At 39.4% G+C, this 17,450-nt stretch overlaps 3 protein-coding genes across 16 annotated transcripts in view; 2 read left to right on the forward strand and 1 right to left on the reverse strand.

The window, feature by feature from the left end:
- The window catches only part of TRPC1 (transient receptor potential cation channel subfamily C member 1), a 100,649-nt gene extending 88,735 nt beyond the window's left edge, over window positions 1–11,914 (reverse strand). The window contains exon 1 of the mRNA XM_068200838.1: window positions 11,904–11,914. The gene's annotated coding sequence lies outside the window, so the exon portion shown is untranslated. The remainder of the gene's footprint in view (window positions 1–11,903) is intronic.
- Window positions 1–13,385, forward strand: part of ATR (ATR serine/threonine kinase) — a 40,011-nt gene extending 26,626 nt beyond the window's left edge. Inside the window, exons 33-47 of one of the 2 annotated variants that reach the window (XM_068200814.1) lie at window positions 737–913; window positions 1,290–1,449; window positions 1,943–2,122; window positions 3,342–3,484; window positions 3,959–4,056; window positions 4,931–5,163; window positions 5,843–5,977; window positions 6,623–6,823; window positions 7,134–7,277; window positions 7,985–8,135; window positions 8,818–8,974; window positions 9,103–9,256; window positions 10,171–10,322; window positions 10,574–10,679; window positions 11,981–13,385. In XM_068200814.1, coding sequence (XP_068056915.1) covers window positions 737–913; window positions 1,290–1,449; window positions 1,943–2,122; window positions 3,342–3,484; window positions 3,959–4,056; window positions 4,931–5,163; window positions 5,843–5,977; window positions 6,623–6,823; window positions 7,134–7,277; window positions 7,985–8,135; window positions 8,818–8,974; window positions 9,103–9,256; window positions 10,171–10,322; window positions 10,574–10,679; window positions 11,981–12,154 — 2,365 coding nt within the window. In that variant the 3' untranslated portion in view covers window positions 12,155–13,385. The remainder of the gene's footprint in view (window positions 1–736; window positions 914–1,289; window positions 1,450–1,942; window positions 2,123–3,341; window positions 3,485–3,958; window positions 4,057–4,930; window positions 5,164–5,842; window positions 5,978–6,622; window positions 6,824–7,133; window positions 7,278–7,984; window positions 8,136–8,817; window positions 8,975–9,102; window positions 9,257–10,170; window positions 10,323–10,573; window positions 10,680–11,980) is intronic. The other variant, XM_068200816.1, reaches the window with a different exon arrangement.
- Window positions 13,386–13,760: 375 nt separating this feature from the next.
- The window catches only part of XRN1 (5'-3' exoribonuclease 1), a 37,449-nt gene continuing 33,759 nt past the window's right edge, over window positions 13,761–17,450 (forward strand). For 6 of the 13 annotated variants that reach the window (XR_011002653.1, XR_011002654.1, XR_011002652.1 and 3 more), the window contains exons 1-2: window positions 13,764–14,029; window positions 16,729–16,961. Coding sequence is in view for 6 of the 13 variants with exons in the window: in XM_068200829.1 (XP_068056930.1) it covers window positions 13,955–14,029; window positions 16,729–16,961 (308 nt within the window). In the remaining 7 variants the exon portion in view is untranslated. Of the gene's footprint in view, window positions 14,030–16,728; window positions 16,962–17,450 lie in introns of all 13 variants that reach the window. The other 7 variants (XR_011002655.1, XR_011002656.1, XM_068200832.1 and 4 more) reach the window with 4 other exon arrangements.

The following is a 17,450-nucleotide window of genomic DNA, read 5'->3' on the forward strand; positions in this document are numbered from 1 at the left end:
CTTAATACTTCCTCTGCACTGTAAATGCATCCCTATGGCAAGATATTGGCTGAAGTCAGTTGAAGTGCATGTTTTAGTTACTTCTTAATTCTATTTTCTGTTGGTAATTTCTGCAGTGTTGTTTGGGAAATGAAGTTTGGGTATTAAGAAAGAAGTGTTTCAAAGTAGCTTCCTTTAGCCACTGATCCAGACTGCTTGGAAGCCTTTCAAAGATCACTTTTTCTCTGTCAGATGTACCCACTACATTTGTACCCACTTCTCTCTGCCAGGGAGAACTGGGGCATTTACAACCACTCAGCTTTCCATCTTTACAGTGACAGATATGAACAGTAATGGTATTTTAAAATAAATGGAATGACTTCACTTTAAGTAAAAGTATATTGCTTTTAAAATGCGATTTGTTGAAAATGTCAGACTTTCTGAGTAATTGTTGCTGAAAGTAATGGATAGAAATACTCTTTCTAAAGGTTGACTTCCTCTCTGAGTGATCTACATTGTCTCTTTCTTCGGCAGCTTGCCAAAGGAATATTGAGAAAAAAATGAATCATTTTGTAAATCCTGGATTTTGTGTGCTTGGTTTTGCTGCATTTTTGCTTTTTAGAATAAATCCTGCTGGGTGACATTATTTACAGGGCCAAATTTTAGAAAGAAAATTGCAAAAACTTTGTAAAATTTGTATGTATGTCAAACAGTAATCAATTCTCACCAATTTTTTGCCTTTGTTTTGCTTACACAGGTTGCATATGCTGTGTGAGTTGGAGCACAGTATTGGGCCAATGTTTCAGCAACACGATGGTGACCAGAGTAGAGATTCCCTGAACTGGTGTGCTCGTATTGAAATGACCCAAAACTCTTACAGAGCAAAAGAACCCATTTTAGCACTGAGAAGGGCTTTGCTTAGTCTCAGTAAAAGGTGAGGACGTTACTGTTTCTTGTCTGTGTTGCATTCTCAGTGATACTCTGGGTTTCCATATATATGTTAGAAGAGAGAAGATAAAACTCTTGGGAATTTGTTCTAGATAAAAATTTGTTCTAGATTTCAAAATAAGAAGGAGAAGCAGTGTCTAAAGGAAAGAAAAGTGAGAAACGGAGAAAGTGTATTTATTTCTAGTCCTAAATGGAAAAAAAGGTGAAACAAATGTATTAAAATAATTTTAAATTATTGTTACATAGTATATATCTTCTTGAGAAATTCAACTTGTGTTTCAACACATTGTGATTTTTACTTCAGATTTTAAAGTAGCATTCAAAATAGAAATGTTTCATTTTCTGTGAAAATGTCCCTGCAGCCAGGATTACAGTGAGCTTGTTGGACAGTGCTGGCTCCAGAGTGCTAGAGTTGCAAGGAAAGCTGGGCATCACCAGACTGCCTATAATGCTCTGCTGAATGCTGGGGAATCAACACTCTCAGAACTTTATGTAGAAAGAGCAAAGTGGCTCTGGTCCAAGGTAAGGAAAACAAAAATGGAATTTAAATTCCTACATGCAAGAAAATAATATTTTAAATTTTCTTCAAGATAAAATGGCACACAATCAGCATATGTAAAACAAGATATGTCAGCTGGGACTATCAGCATATTGCAGCTGATCCTCCAGGTGCTGGTCAGCCCTGTATAAAACTGGTGGATTACCTGTCTCTGTCAATGCAGCCTTTGCAAATTTATATTATCTTTATAGTAGACCTCTTCTTAATTTGTTTCCTTTTAACTAATAGCAGTAGGCAGCAAACATGAGAGAAATTACTGTGGTACACCTAAAGGCAGGACAATGCTGAGATAACAAGGAATACAAGAAGCATTTGAAGTTAGTAATATTCAGTAACCACAGCCAGAATGGCCTAGAACATATCTGGGGCATAACTTTGCCTTAAAACAACTCTAAGAGGGAAGTTTTGTATCTCTCTTATTTAAAGTATATAAAATGTTTTCTGTCTTTCCCTTAGGGTGAAGTTCATGAAGCACTAATTGTTCTCCAGAAGGGGGTTGAGTTATGCTTCCCTGAAAATAAAGCACCCTGCAGTAGCAAAAATCAGCTCATCCATGGTCGGGCAATGCTGCTAGTGGGCAGATTTATGGAAGAAACTGCTAACTTTGAAAGCAATGCAGTCATGAAAAAGTATAAGGTAATCTGGAATACTACTGTTAACAAGGCAGGAGCTTTGAATAATAATGTATTCCTTAAGTAAGCTATTGTTCTGCTCCTGATCATGTCAACCAAGTATAACATAAATGGGATTAAACAGTGCATCCATTGTCAGAGGGAAGCAGTTTTTGTGAAGATTTACCTGTCTTAACCAAGTTTACTGTAACACATCAGTACAGGCAAGACTTCAGTTCATAGTAGTTCATTAATTCTTTTTAAATAAACAAGTTACAGAAGTATGGCTTTATTCTCATGCTTGCGCAGATTAGAATTCCTTACTAAAATGTGGAGTACTCCAAATACACAGAGTTGACCTGGTGATGCATTGCACTACTCTTCAGTGTTGTTTCTCTCTCTGGTAGTGACTTACAACTGTGATTTAAATGTGCTTCCAGTCTCTGAAGAACTAGGAAAAGGGACAGCTGGTATGATCTTCCTGAACAACACAGCACTGCATGCTTCATCTTGTGATGCCTGTGAAATATTTTTTGGCATTGATTAATATTGCCTTCTAAAACAGTAGGAGATGCAGATGTTTATGCTTCCTTAAAAGCAGCATGTCTCCTGTCCAAGTTTTGGCATTTGATAGTGTTAATAGTTACTTCTGTCTTACTAAATAACATATTTCTGTAAAAGTCATTTAGAGAAAAATGTAAATGTATCAAATCTAATGAAGGTTGGAATAATGTAAACAAATGAAATTTCAGTGGATTCCATAAAAACACTGACACTCAGTACTCTCTGCTAAGTATTGGTACAGGAAAGAAGCCAGTATTATTAGGTAAGAGATGTGCCTCTCACCAATTATTTCTTTTCTAATACATGTCACACAATTTTTTTTTCTTCAAACATCCTGATTTAGAAGGAAAATAGAAATGTGAAAGATACAGAATCATAGATTCATTAAGGTCAAAAAGATGACCAAGTCCAGCTGTTAACATGCTGTTTCACTTTACAAAAAGCTCTAAGAAACTCAGTACTGAGTTATAAGCAAAAGGTATTTTAAAAACAGACTTCTGGTTTGTAGAAGCAATTATCTTGAGGCAAAATTAGAATTTTTGGAGTTACAGGGTTAACAATTAATAATTTTTTTTGTATGTACTCTGCACAACATAAACGAGATTGTTTCTTGAGAATATTTTTTTTAATTTTTTAATTAGCATCCTCTCAGAAGTAATTATCTCATTTTGGTGTTGCAGGATGTTACAGTTTTCTTACCAGAATGGGAGGATGGACATTTTTATCTTGCAAAATACTATGATAAATTAATGCCAATGGTAACTGACAACAAGATGGAAAAACAAGGAGATCTGATTAGATACATAGTTCATCACTTTGGAAGGTTAGAGGGGAACTTTGCTTACTTTTTGTAAAAGGATGACAGTTATACCGGGAAAAAAAAACATTTCTGTAGGAATATATTCTTTCACCAATTCAGACTGACTCCAATTTTTATGCACTGTTGTAAACCAAAATGTTACATGCTTCCTTTTTTGTTTTCATACATTATTAATTTTACTTCTGACTAACAAATTGTGTCTTTTGTCCGACGGTTAATTATTTAATCTGTGGTTTTGAGTAATAAAAACAAACTCTTAGTATATTTTTGGTTGTTGCAGATGCATTAAAATGCTGACATAAAGTTAGATGTCTTTTAGTATAGAAAATATTTAGTATAGAAAGTACTAGTATATAAAGTATTTAGTATAGAAGTATTCAATTTCTAAAGTTAGAATGGAATATTAAACAAATGAGAATGTAAAATTTGTATTACTTCTGATATATATCACTCTTTGATTTAAACATTTAATCACAGGTCTCTACAGTATGGAAACCAATTCATTTATCAGTCAATGCCAAGAATGCTGTCTTTATGGCTGGACTTTGGAGCAAAAGCATATGAATGTGATAAAGGTAGAACATTTTTTCCCAGTAAATAGTTTCCATGTCATTCTTTTGAATAGGTGATTGAAAGAACAGTGAAGTATATTTACAGTTCTTCATTTAGCTTTATTGCCTGAGGTTATATGGAAAAAAGAAAGTACTACTATTCTTGTAGAATACAGGATGTTAATATGCAGGAGAGTATTAATTATTTTAATAAATCTTCCTGAATTTTTTCAAGTATGTAGTGAGACGACACTGTTCTTTGGGTAACTGAAGGCATTAGATACAGGGAAAATCCTTGCACAGATGTACACCACAGATGTACTTTGGTGGGAGATTTTGGTACAAATGAAAATTGCAAACTTTGCTTGCAGGTCCGGAGTGAAGCAGACAGTTGTGCTCCTTGATCTTGTCCTCATTCTACACACTTAGGTCAACTGTTTGGCTGCAGGCACATCAGATCCTGCACTCTGAGGTGCTGATGTGAAACCAAGCTGGGTCCTCAGGGGCAGGGGTGGAGATAGGAAGATAGGAGCAGATGTGCTAATTTCATCCCATGGAAAGACTTTCTTCATTTCCTTTCCACTAAAGGACATTGGAATCCTTTTATCAGGCAAATACATGGAGTGTCTTCAGTCTATTCTATCCCACCATATCATTTTAAAGAAGTCATTTTAGGAGTGTAAGGAGATGTAATTTCCTGGTATTCTGCTTAGTTAAATAGCATTCAGTCACTGTATGCTGTGCTAAAAAAAAGAACTTTACAGTTGGAGCTTTTTTGTTGCCTTCAATTTTTTTTGGCTTATGAAATTGCCAACAAAATATTATTCTATAGCCTTGATTTAAATGACTTTCCATTTCCAGTGAGGAGAACCAGGAATATGGTCTTTTCATTTTTCAGCAGGTCGTTCAGAACGTGTTCAAATGAAAAATGATCTGGCTAAAATAAACAAGGTGATTACAGAGCACACAAATCACCTGGCACCTTACCAGTTCCTGACAGCCTTTTCTCAGCTCATCTCTCGAATCTGCCACTCTCATGATGAAGTCTTTGCAGTTCTGATGGTGATTGTTGCTAAGGTGTTTTTAGCCTATCCACAGCAAGCAATGTGGATGATGACTGCGGTGTCCAAGGTACCTTGATATGTATGGCTACACTTGTTTTTCTCAGAAATGTAAATATAACCCATTTTACTCTAAGCTGATAAGAAGGATTTGAGAGTCTCATTTGTTGTGATACAGTGTTGTAGAAGTGGATATCAATGCCATCACTGCAAATTATGTTACTGCAGTCTTAATTCAGATATTACAGTTTAAATGTTCCAAATTGGAATGCTAATATGCATCCAAATTTGCATGGTGTATTAGGAAAGGAAATTTGAATAACAAATAGCTGATGAATTGTGGGCAACAGATTTTGTTGCATTTACTAATTGTGTTATAGTACTTTCAGTCCTATGTCCTATAATCAAAGAATCAACTTAGTAGATAGATGTACAAGTAATTACTTAGCAGTAAGGTCATTCCAAAGCAGACTGAGAAGTGTGCTGCATACTGTTTATTGAGGCTGGTGAAATAACATTCAGGATACACTGACATATTCTTGAATATTGGCCTTTATATTGTGGGGCTCCCAAGAATGGTTTCAGAAGTAACCCCCACACACCCACCAACAGTACCACTTCATCTTTTCAATTGCAGTACATCCTTCTCCAGATATTAAATATGATGAGCCATAAGGAAAGACTATTAATTACTGGGGAGGATTCTTCAACTCTTTGTTTAATAAATTTTAACTTTCCTTTTTTTTCAGTCTTCTTACCCTATGCGAGTCAATAGATGTAAGGAAATTCTAAACAGAGCTATTCACATGAAGGAATCTTTAGCAAAATTTATTGGAGATGCCACACGCCTTACGGACAAGCTGTTGGAACTCTGCAACAAACCGGTACTTACAAAAACAAACAAATGACTGCATGTCGTAGGATTATTCAAGAATCTCTTGAATCAGAAGCAAAAGCTGCTTCTGATTGCTTTCATTAGCCAATTCATAATAGTAATTATGTAATTAATAATTTACTATATTAACAATTATATATCAATATTAATTATTAATTCATAATGTTACTGCAGTTTAGCAGAAACTGCGCTGAATTGTAAAACATTTAAAGTAGTTCTAAATTGAGCAAACCGTAAAAATTTTCAGTGCATAATGGTCTTGTTTAACAGTGCATGGACTTTACATTGTTTTGTACTTTCGCATATCATTCATGCCCATTAATTTTCAGAGTTTTACTGTAAAAATAGGGTGGTTGTGCTATTATGAGCAAATCAACTTGATAATAAAGGTAGAACTAAATGAATTCTTTCATTATTCTGTATTTATATTCAAAGTGAAAAATAAGTCTGTCATATCAGCCAGATATATTTACTTCTTGATTATTTAATTTCAAATGTAGCTTGCTGTTCTTCATATTGCAGTCAGCATTTATTATCTAGTCTATTTATTAGTTAATATGAAAGGGCAGTGTTATTTTAAGTGTTTGTTAACTTTAAAGGTTATTTCTAACTTTGGTCATCCTTTTTTTTCAAGGTTGATGGAAACAACTCAACATTAAGCATGAATATTCATTTCAAAACACTGAAAAGATTAGTAGAAGAGCACACATTCAGTGAAATCCTCATTCCCTTACAATCTGTAATGATACCAACTCTTCCTTCAATTCCTGGTACCCATGCTAACCATGACCCTTTTCCTGGCTGCTGGGCCTACATTGCAGGCTTTGATGATGTGGTAAGGCTCTAGTTGTCACCTGCTTTTTCACTTCATGTTAAACAAATATAGCTGCAAATACATCTCTGTTCTCTAGAAATGGGAGGAGGAAGTAGGAAATTCCATCATTACTTCTGTGGAAACTGAGTGGATTCTGTCACAGCAGCCTGAGGCAGGTGTGGCCCTTTGGCACCCAGAAAAGTTCTGGTCTGAGGTTAATGGGCTGCAGCACTGTGGAAGTGCTAACACAATTGGTTGCAGTGGTTTATGAAAATTACACTTTATTTTGGATAATCTGATACAGATGTTAGTAAAGTTCATTTTTCTTTAGGTGGAAATTCTTGCCTCACTTCAAAAGCCAAAAAAGATCACCTTGAAAGGTTCAGATGGGAAATCTTACATTATGATGTGCAAACCAAAAGATGATCTGAGAAAAGACTGTCGGCTCATGGAATTCAACTCCCTTATTAATAAGGTTTGATGAATGAGAAAATCAGGTGCATTATATTCATTGACCAGGACAGAACACTGAGCTATCTAGCAAAAAAAACCAATTTAGCTTTAGCAAGAAAACAATAGTAATTGATACTGTATGACTTCTTACAAGCTCGTGAAAATAGTAAGAAATTACAATATTTTGCCAAAACAATTGCTTATTCCAGGAAAAATAGACAGGACAGGTTATTTACAATAAATAAATATCTGCAGACTTTCTGCTGTCGTGCTTCATATTTCTTATTTAGTTATTTCTAATATATTTTATAAAACATAGGTAAATTTTTTTTTTATACTGAAGTATTGCCATACCTCTTATTTTAGTTCTATTTTGCTTTTCAGCAATGTGCTTAAGGTTAAGATACCATGTCTTCTGTGAGGTTAAAGCAAATAACAGCATCTCTGAAACATTAAAATATTTATTTCAAATATTGCTTTTAAGGGATTTAAGCCATGTACAAGTTATACAATTTAACTATTTTATTGCAAAGTCCTCTTTTTTTTAATTTACTTTGGAAAACAGATGCACATTTTGCTTTCATTTGACCTACTGCAGCCTGTGAAGCTTAGATTTGTAAATTCTAGATTGTGTGATTAGAAGGTAGTTATAGATAGAATGTAAATGCTATAGATCCATTTTGATCCTATCTGTGTTCTGTGTTAATCTCATTTTCCTTTTGTGAATAGTGCTTAAGAAAAGATGCAGAGTCCCGTAGGCGAGAGCTCCATATCCGCACCTACGCAGTGATTCCATTAAATGATGAATGTGGCATAATTGAGTGGGTGAATAACACTGCTGGTCTAAGAAATATCCTGATAAAACTTTATAAGGAGAAAGGTAAAGAAATATGTTAGAATATAGTAAAAGTTTTTAGATATTTTTAAAGGGCTTGTATCTTATTAAGTAAATGAAACAAATGGCAAGAGTCAGGCTAAATTCTAGGAAGATGTAGTCACATGTATTTTTATCTATCAGCAATATATTACTATTCATATGTGTGGTAGAGTTTTGCTCTTAAATGGAAGAGAGTTGGTGCTTGCAATGAACAAGTTCCTTACAAGAGCTGATACCACAGGCATCTTAATACTTTCCTACATATAGTGATGTAAATTGTTTCAGCAGCATGGGGATATATGCGCAGCACTGAATAATAAAAAATACTGTGAACTTTTTCTTTAGATTTGATTTGTTATTTTTTCATTTCTGTTACATTTATGTGAGATCATTAAGATAATATACAATTGAATCAAGGTTAGGAATACAGCAGCTTTCCAGAGAAAAGATCTGATTCTTTTTGAATTTCTTGTTAAAAAAGCAGCATTCTGATCAGTGCAATAAAAGTTTGGGGAAAGATTTTCCTTTTCCATCACAACCAACATGGTTTATCGATTTTTTTCATTGGATCATTTATTTCAGCTTTATGGAGACATTTATTATATTTAAATTAGCATATCTTAATAGTACATATAAGGCTTTGTATTGGGGATTTCTTCTGCCTGACTGAGGAAGTTTGTTGCAGGTATCTACATGACTGGGAAAGAACTGCGGCAGCACATGCTTCCAAAGTCAGCACCTTTGCCTGAAAAGCTAAAAATGTTCAAAGAGGTCCTTCTGCCTCGTCACCCTCCTCTCTTTCATGAATGGTTTCTTAGAACATTTCCTGACCCTACTTCATGGTGAGTGACTGGGGTTGGGTCAGCTCAAGAGCATCTACTCTGTGTATTTCCCGAAGAATTAATGGGACCACAGGATGAGGACAGGTGAGGCAAGCAGTGCCTCAGAGCTGCCTGCTCTATCTCCACAGGTACAACAGCAGGTCAGCCTACTGCCGCTCCGTTGCCGTCATGTCCATGGTGGGCTACATCCTGGGGCTGGGAGACCGCCACGGGGAGAACATCTTGTTTGATTCTTTCACTGGGGAGTGTGTGCATGTGGATTTCAACTGCCTTTTCAATAAGGTGAGAAATGCCACTTGCTGAATGCGCTCTGTGTATTATATGCATATAAGTTACAAATTTCTTCTCCAAGTTTTTATCTTAATATATCCATTGTGTTCTTTGTCTCACTTTGTCTTGTATTTATATCCCAGAAAAGCCTGGGATACATAAAGAGGATGTGATCGTACTGTGTGCTGCATTCAATGAAAACCACTTTTTGATTTAGCCAGTATCAGATGACCTGATGTTGATACACTGAAACAGCCCAAATTTTAGACTGTTTATATTTTGTGACTCTCCTCTCTCCACTGTCACCCTCCAAACAAAACTAATTGCTACATTCAGAATTCTGCTGCTGTGGAGAATTTCTTGTTCTATCTCACACAAATTCAGCACAAAAAATCCAACGGTTCTGTAAAATAAACAGCAGAAATTGTGGCCACATTGGGATTTGGAGTTTTGGTGTTCCAGTTGAAAGATGTTTTTGGTGTGGGACTTGTGGCCTTTTTACTTCTGATAAGTGAGGTAGAAATATTGTTATGTTATTTCTTCTGGTTTCTTCTTAGTAAGTCTAAATTGTCCTATATAACAATTTTAAAAAATGTTTTTAAGCTGACTTGCATATTATAAAAGAAAAGTTAGCATTTTTGCAATGAGACTACAGAGCATAAATATATATTTAAAAACAAAATTTTATACCCTGTGTCAGTGTGTTAAAACAGGGGGAAATAGGTTATTTGGACAATGTTATCTTTTACTCACTGTAATTTCTCCTTACCTGAGTAGGACTGTGAGCTGAGCAAACATCTCTTGCCAGCTAGAAACTGGAAACTGCCACTGGCAAAGATGGAGGAAAAAGCTTAAAGCCAATGCAAATGTTACTCTTTAATAATGCTTAAAACACTTAGGAGATACCTTTTTTCCTCAATGTAAAGGGAGAAACTTTTGAAGTTCCGGAAATCGTTCCTTTCCGCCTCACTCACAACATGGTTAATGGGATGGGTCCCATGGGAACAGAAGGGCTCTTCCGAAGAGCCTGTGAAGTCACCCTGCGGCTGATGCGTGATCAGAGGGAGCCTCTGATGAGGTATGGCAACTGCTTTTGCTACAAACTCCTCAAAGCTGTCTGTAGTCTAAACATGTGAAACAGTAACTGCTGGGGAATATGCCAGTTCCAGCATTTGCCTATCCTGCAGCTCACTCTCACCATGACATGGAGCTAAATATAAAGCTGTATAAATATTCAGCACTAACTACAGGCTTCTAACGGTGTTTGTGTTTTGAAAATTAAATGTATTTTGTGTATCATATCCTTTTCTAAATTTTTTATTTATTTAGTGTCTTAAAGACTTTTCTCCATGATCCTCTTGTGGAATGGAGTAAACCTGTTAAAGGGAATACAAAAGCCCAGGTGAATGAAACTGGAGAAGTTGTCAATGAAAAGGTGAGTTTAAAACAAACACAACCTAAGATGTTCAAATGTCAAATGTCTGTTATTGTTATGAATTACATACTTCCTAATTGAAACTTCACCTTTTTTTTTCTTCCATTTAAAAATTTCTCTGGTTGTTCTTTGTCATCTCTCTGTTCATAATTTTTATCTATAAAGAGATTTTTTTAACTGATGAAAAATGTAATTTATCTGTTAAAGAACCAAACAAAAAAGCCTGTAATTCTCTTGTTGGTGTTACTAAATCAAGGACAATATCAGCAGAAGCAATGGATCTTGTTACCCCTCACTTGCAGAGTCCTCCAGATTTATGGTGATGGTAGCATCTGGAGTCCTTTCCATGTGTATTTCCATGCTTTTCCTGAGTGGATATTTATTATTGAATAAATATATGCCTTGGTACATACAGAGAATTATGTGATTAAAATTAAGATTTCATACTCTTTCTTTATTAGCTGCTGCTGAAGACTATTATTCATCCAAAGTATAGCTTAATTTTTATTATCTTCCCTCTGTGCAAAATTTCTGATTTGTCCCTTTCTATTTTTGGGGTTTTTTTAAGGACTGTTTAATGAAAATAAATGTGTAATAGCAGACAATATTTAGGGAGCACTAACAAACACAGCTATGATAAGGGAAAACTACATCACTGAAACTGTATGACAGCAAAGAACTTACCTGTTCTATTTTAGCACAGAAAATCTCCTGGTCTTCAAACAGTTACTAACCAGTTATGTCTACATTCTTTTACAAGAATTTTCTTTTACAAGACTGCCCACATAACTGTACATGTTAACTGCTTTTTCTGGAGAAGTGCCAATGGTATGCTTGAGCTTTAAAAAAAATGTGTGAGTGGAATTGGTATGAACTAGCAACTCCAGTGGGCCTTGGAACAGCTCATTTTGAGATGCTCAAATTTTGATCTAAATTTTCCAGACTTAAATTTTATCCAGAATTCCAGGAACAAGACTAGGAAAATGTTGTATTTATTTGAAATTAATTATATGCAATAAGGGTTTCTAACAATTCTTAGATATATTTATATAGCTCTTTCAGTCTCCTTTGGTAACTCTTAACTGTAAAAATGTAAGGCAAAAGTTACAGCTTGGCCAGTAATATATCCATTCTAGAGAACTGTTCTTAAAAGTGAGTAGCCTTTGTTTTCAATGTAGCTGGTATAGGCATCTGGATTTTTTATTAAATTATATTATTTCAAACACATCCTAAGAAATACTGGTTGTATTTTGAGAAGTGGAAGTTCATTAATAGTACCAATTTTTTTTTCTTCTTTCCAGGCCAAAACCCATGTCCTTGATATAGAACAACGGCTGCAAGGTGTCATTAAGACTAGAAACAGAATCAAAGGATTACCTTTATCTATTGAAGGGCATGTTCATTACCTCATTCAAGAAGCAAGTGATGACAACCTGCTCTGCCAGATGTATATGGGCTGGGCTCCATATATGTGATATTTGTTCCCTTGGGAATGATAGCATCCACAAGTGCTGTAGCTATAATATTGTTGGGAAGGAATCAGTCAGTGGTACCTGGTTACTTCTGTTGATTTTTGGCTACAAGCAGAAGAAAAGGCTTATGGTCTTCCAAAATCTGTGTAAAATGTACAGTGCCCTTGCAAGGATGCTATGAATGCAGATGTGTAAGGTGTTGGGACTTACCCTTTGTACATAGAAGGCAGAACATAAGAACTGCTTAAAAATCAGACTATGCAAGGCTCTGCAAGTCTCTGACTATATGAAAGATTTTCATGATGTTGACAGATGCACTCTGTAAAGTACTGTATATTTTTGTACACGTTTCTAATTTGACTTAGAAAATAAAACAATGAAGTTAAATACTGATAGGATGTAAAGTGGTTATTTCAACTTTTGTACTCGTATCCAGACGGGTCTTCTAAAAATTATTAGTATTTCTTTCCAGCAGTAGACTTTTCTTCAACTTTCTTCCATGTTGCATGGCTATCTCTAGGAAAGCTTTTGGGATTTTAAATCTTAGTGTGAGTAAACTGGTAAAGTGGTTCCATGTTCTGAACCTGTTTCCTTAGCCCTTGAGTGCAGTGCTCTAAAAAACCCTCCTGAAGGACACAGCACAAAGCTGGGAGCTGGAGGACCCTGGCAGTGTGGCTGTAAGGCCAGGGCAGCAGGCAGGTGGTTGTAGCTGTAACATCCGTGTGGGCTCCTGAGAGCCTTGTGCATCCCCTCTTCCTTCCCTGGAAAAAGCACGGCTCTAGGGAGTGTTTTTCAGACTCCATTTCAGAAAAGGTGTTTTAGCAGAGACAAGAGTAGACTAAAATACGGTTGAAAGGCAAATGCTAACTTACAGTAATGCTTGCTTTCTAGGCATCCAAATTGTAGGGAAATGAGGGGTGGGGGGAAATAGGGAAAATTATACCCTTTTTAACCCTCAGTAGGCTATTATTATAATTTTTGTACAGTGGTTTTGTTTCTGCTATTCTGAGAGACAAACAACGCTGTTAGATTTTGATAACAGGCTCACACGGTGGTGTTGGCACTCGAGTGTTTCTTCTGTTCAGCTGAAATCCAGAGGTTTGGCAAAGTAAAATAATGGGTCTGCAGCTGCTTCTAGGGCCTTTGTTTCTCGTCGATCCAATGGGCAATCTAAAAGTGTTGTCACTGTCCCATAAACGTGACGAGTTTTCCTAGTAAAATATTTGGAACATACCATGTTTTCGGCGTTGTGTTTGAGTGCTGACGTTCTGTTGTTTTTCCCAAGCTTTATCGGTTTATCGGAGCGCAGAGAGCCGCCCGGAGAGCTGTTGCACCGGGCGCTGCCATCGCGCGGGGAGCCCATCTGCGGCCCGGGGAGCCCGTCCGCGGCCCGGGGAGCCCGTCCGCGGCCCGGGGAGCCCGTCCGCGGCCCGGGGAGCCCGTCCGCGGCCCAGGGAAGCCCGTCCGCGGCCCGGGGAGCCCGTCCGCGGCCCGGGGCGGGGGCACGGGGGCGCGGGCTGGGCGGGGCAGGGGGCAAGGCGGTCCCGAGCGTTCGCTGCGCTCCCAGGCCCTGCGTGCCGGGGGCGGCGCTGAGGCGGCCGAGGGGCGGGAGCCGCCCCGCGCCCGCCCCGCCCCGGCCGGGCCCGCCCCGCCCCGCCCCGCCCCGGCGCCGCTCTGTGCCCGCTCGCTCTCGGTGGTGCGGGCGCTCGGCCGCTGTCAGCGCGGCGCGCCGGAAGGAGGGCGGAGCGCGGCCCGCGGTGTTTGGTTCCGGCGGGGCTGTGAGGGCGGCGAGGAGCTGTGGCCATGGGGGTCCCCAAGTTCTACCGGTGGATCTCGGAGCGGTACCCCTGCCTCAGCCAGGTGCTGAAGGAGCATCAGGTGAGCTGGGGGCGGAGCGGCGCTGCCTGACACGGGCCCGCCCCGGGGGGGTCCTGACCGGCCCCTCGGCGGGACGAGGGAGGGGGACGAGCGCGCGGGCCTCGTCCCCGGCCGGCCCTGCGGGACCGAGTCCCAGCCCAGGCCGGCTCGCCGACAGCCCGGGCGGCTGCGGCTCAGCGGGACCCGCCGTTCGGAGGGGCCGAAAGTGGTCGGACGGCGGTGGGCGATCGCTGGGGAGCGGGTGAGGCGTTCGGTGCCCCCTGACAGCTCGCCTGTCCGGGCCGAGCCTGCCGCTGGCGGGCAGCAGTGCCCGGAGCCCGCGGCTGGGGGCCGGCGATGGTTCCAGCAGTCCCGGACCCAGAGTGCGCTGTTCCCCCGGGGAACTGCCGGCCCGCGGCGGGTCCCGGCCCGTGGCCGTGCCCGGCTGCCCCGCCGGGCTCTCTCCGTTCGCTCTGGGTCCCCTCGGCAGCTCCGCGGTGCTGCCTCAGCACCCGGCCGCCTCGCACCCGCGGGGCGTCCAAGGTCGGAGTTTATTCCTTGTTGGACTCAGAAAAGTTACAGCTGCTGACGGCCAATGGCGCGGTAATGACGAGGGACAGGTTTTACAGCTCTGCTGCGTTTCCTTGTTGTCGCCTGCGTCGGACAGTTTGTGTTAGCAGCTAAACCGGGAAGTATGTTCAAGCCTAGAAAACTAAAGCCGTAAATCATATTTCCAACAGTTGGACAAAGTCGTCATCTCTTCAGAGGTGACATGTTTGGTACCTGTTGGATACAAGCGCTTCTAATTATCATTTTCAGCTGGTGTCACAGATGTGGTTTTATAGATTGAATAAGGATCTTCTGAGATAGGTGATAATTGAGAGTGTGTTTGAATATTAATAAGTTTTCCCTAAACACCTGTGATTTTTAAAGATTAAGTAGCTGTTGTGTCAGTGTAAATAAGATGCCCAGCTCAAGTGATTCCCAGCCTGGATGTTTGGCCTTACCTGCTAGTTTTAAAGCAGTTTTCAAAGCTTAGGTGTTTGCTTGTGATTTGTTGGCCTTCTCTGAATTGTCTAATGCTGTCTGTGTAGCAAGGCGGCAGCAGTTTATGCTGCTTTTTTTGCTGTTTCCTTAGAAGCCTGGGCTCTTCACACATCTTTAAACTTGTGCTGAAGAACTGTGGCAAGCTGAGGAGGCAGCAGTCTCTAACTGCATTCCTCTGCTCTAACCAGGGGAATGGCAGCAGAGGGTGCTACCGTTGATGCCCTCTAAAAGAGGCACTTAGAGCTCTTAAGATAAACAGTAAACACAACTTAACCCTTCCAGATCACTTGAATATACAGACTGACACATACTGGCATCTAGAGTATATGCTAAGAGTGAAAAAAACCCAAACCAACCAATTGAAAGGCTGTTTTACTATCTATGTAAAACAGCATTATTGTTAAATCGTAGCTATGCTTCTTGAAGAAAACATAGGACCTTTTGTGTATGTTGCTTCCGTGTAAAAGCTTTTGTTTTGGTCTCTTTAAGATGTTGCCTGTGCACTGCCCTGCTCACTTATCTGAAAGCATTGAGAGCAGTTTGGTTACTGAGTTGAACCATACTAAAGATCACGATGTGCAACAGAAGACTAGTTACAGCGTTGATTGGGGATCATTCCTGATCCTGCCTCTAATTTCTTCTCTTCACCGTTTCCTCTTTCTAAGACAGTTACATTTCTCTTGCATCTGGAGGATGAATGCAAGCCCAACAAGGTGCCTTTAAAGATGTGTCAGCAGCAGTGCTATAGAAAACTGTAACAAGTTGGCAGTGCCTTTTCCTAGGTGTGATGATAGGGGGATTTTTGTGAACAGTCTTACTGGGGGATTAGGGAGTAGATTTGCTTAATGTCAGTTGCTCTTGTGGTGCATTTTGGTGACACCAAGGCAGTACTGGCCCCTTTGTGTCATACGTTTACCAGTGTTTGTTCTCTGTATGTTGCTTGTGTACATTTAGGAAGGCTTTCTTTTTCCTTTCAAAGAAAGTGTGACTGCTATAGATAAGGCTGTCAGAAGAGCAGAGAACAAGAACGAAAAATAAAGTCTGTTTGGAAAGTCTGGGTAAGAAATTGATGTTATTATTGACAGCTCTCTGCTTTTGGTGGTAATTTCCACTCTCTAGACTCAAAGATGCTCACAAGCATAGCTAAAGAGACAGCATGCAGCGGTTGGGGTAGGAGCTGCTGAACAGGGGGAGAACTCTAAAGGTTCTTAAGCTAGCTTTGCTGGAAATATTGTTGGAAATTGCATGCTCAGTTTTGTTTTTTTTTTTTTTTTTTTTTTGTTTGTAGTGCAGCTATGAAAGGTTGAATCAATTAAATGTGCAGGCTTACAAAAAAAGAAAAAAAATCTTCCTGAAAACAGTGGTTTTGGTTTGCTTTTCCATTTTACAATGTAGAAGATAGTCTGAACACAGGGACAAAAGTCTTGAAGTTCCAGAAACAGCCAGGATAAAGTAGGAACCTGTTCAGCTGACTTGGCTCACTGAGAAAAATCAAAGTAACAGATGGCATGTGTAGGCAAACCCATACCTGGTCCAGATATTCTTACTCTGCCTGTTGGTGTGCAGGAGGTTCCACAGTGGTCTTCCCACCTCAGCTCCTTTCCAGAGTGCTCTCAGGTGTGCCTTGGGCAGTGGCTGCATTCACCAGGCGGTACTAACTGTGGCATTTGCAGATTCCAGAATTTGACAACTTGTACCTGGACATGAATGGCATTATACATCAGTGTTCACATCCAAATGATGACGATGTCCACTTCAGAATCTCAGAAGATAAGATTTTTGCCAATATTTTTCACTATTTGGAAGTACTATTTCGCATTATTAAACCAAGAAAGGTTTTCTTCATGGCGGTTGATGGAGTAGCTCCAAGAGCAAAAATGAATCAGCAGCGTGGGAGACGTTTTAGGTAAGAAGATCAGTTCTGACTCTGTCTTGAGGATAGTAAACACTTAAAAGAATCCACTTACTGAAATGTGTGCCATGAAAAGTAAAAGAGATGGTGAGTGGTTGTGCTTATGACAGTAGTTTTAATTGAATGAGGGTAACTACCTGTAAAATGTTAAATCAGGATTCCAAAATGAAAGTTTGATTGGTACCTAAATTATCCCTGTGTATGTGACACTTGGTGACAAGGGGAGCTTTTTCTTATGAAATTTTCTGTGAAACAGCTCTGCAGTGGAGCTCTTTCAGATGTTTCCAAATACATCATAACCTGTGAGCGCCTTTGGTATTTGTGAATGCTAGTTCTAGATATGCCTATTTGGTAGCTCTAGTGGAAGGCATAGAAAAAAAAATCAAGTTTCTAATGAAACTGATTTCCTATTGATACCAGTTACCAAGCTAGCTCAGACAGAGAGCTACAAGTGGATTAACAATTGCAGTAATGTTTTGGGAG

The sequence above is a fragment of the Anomalospiza imberbis genome, chromosome 10 (assembly GCF_031753505.1).
Source record: "Anomalospiza imberbis isolate Cuckoo-Finch-1a 21T00152 chromosome 10, ASM3175350v1, whole genome shotgun sequence".
Lineage (NCBI taxonomy): Eukaryota > Metazoa > Chordata > Aves > Passeriformes > Viduidae > Anomalospiza > Anomalospiza imberbis.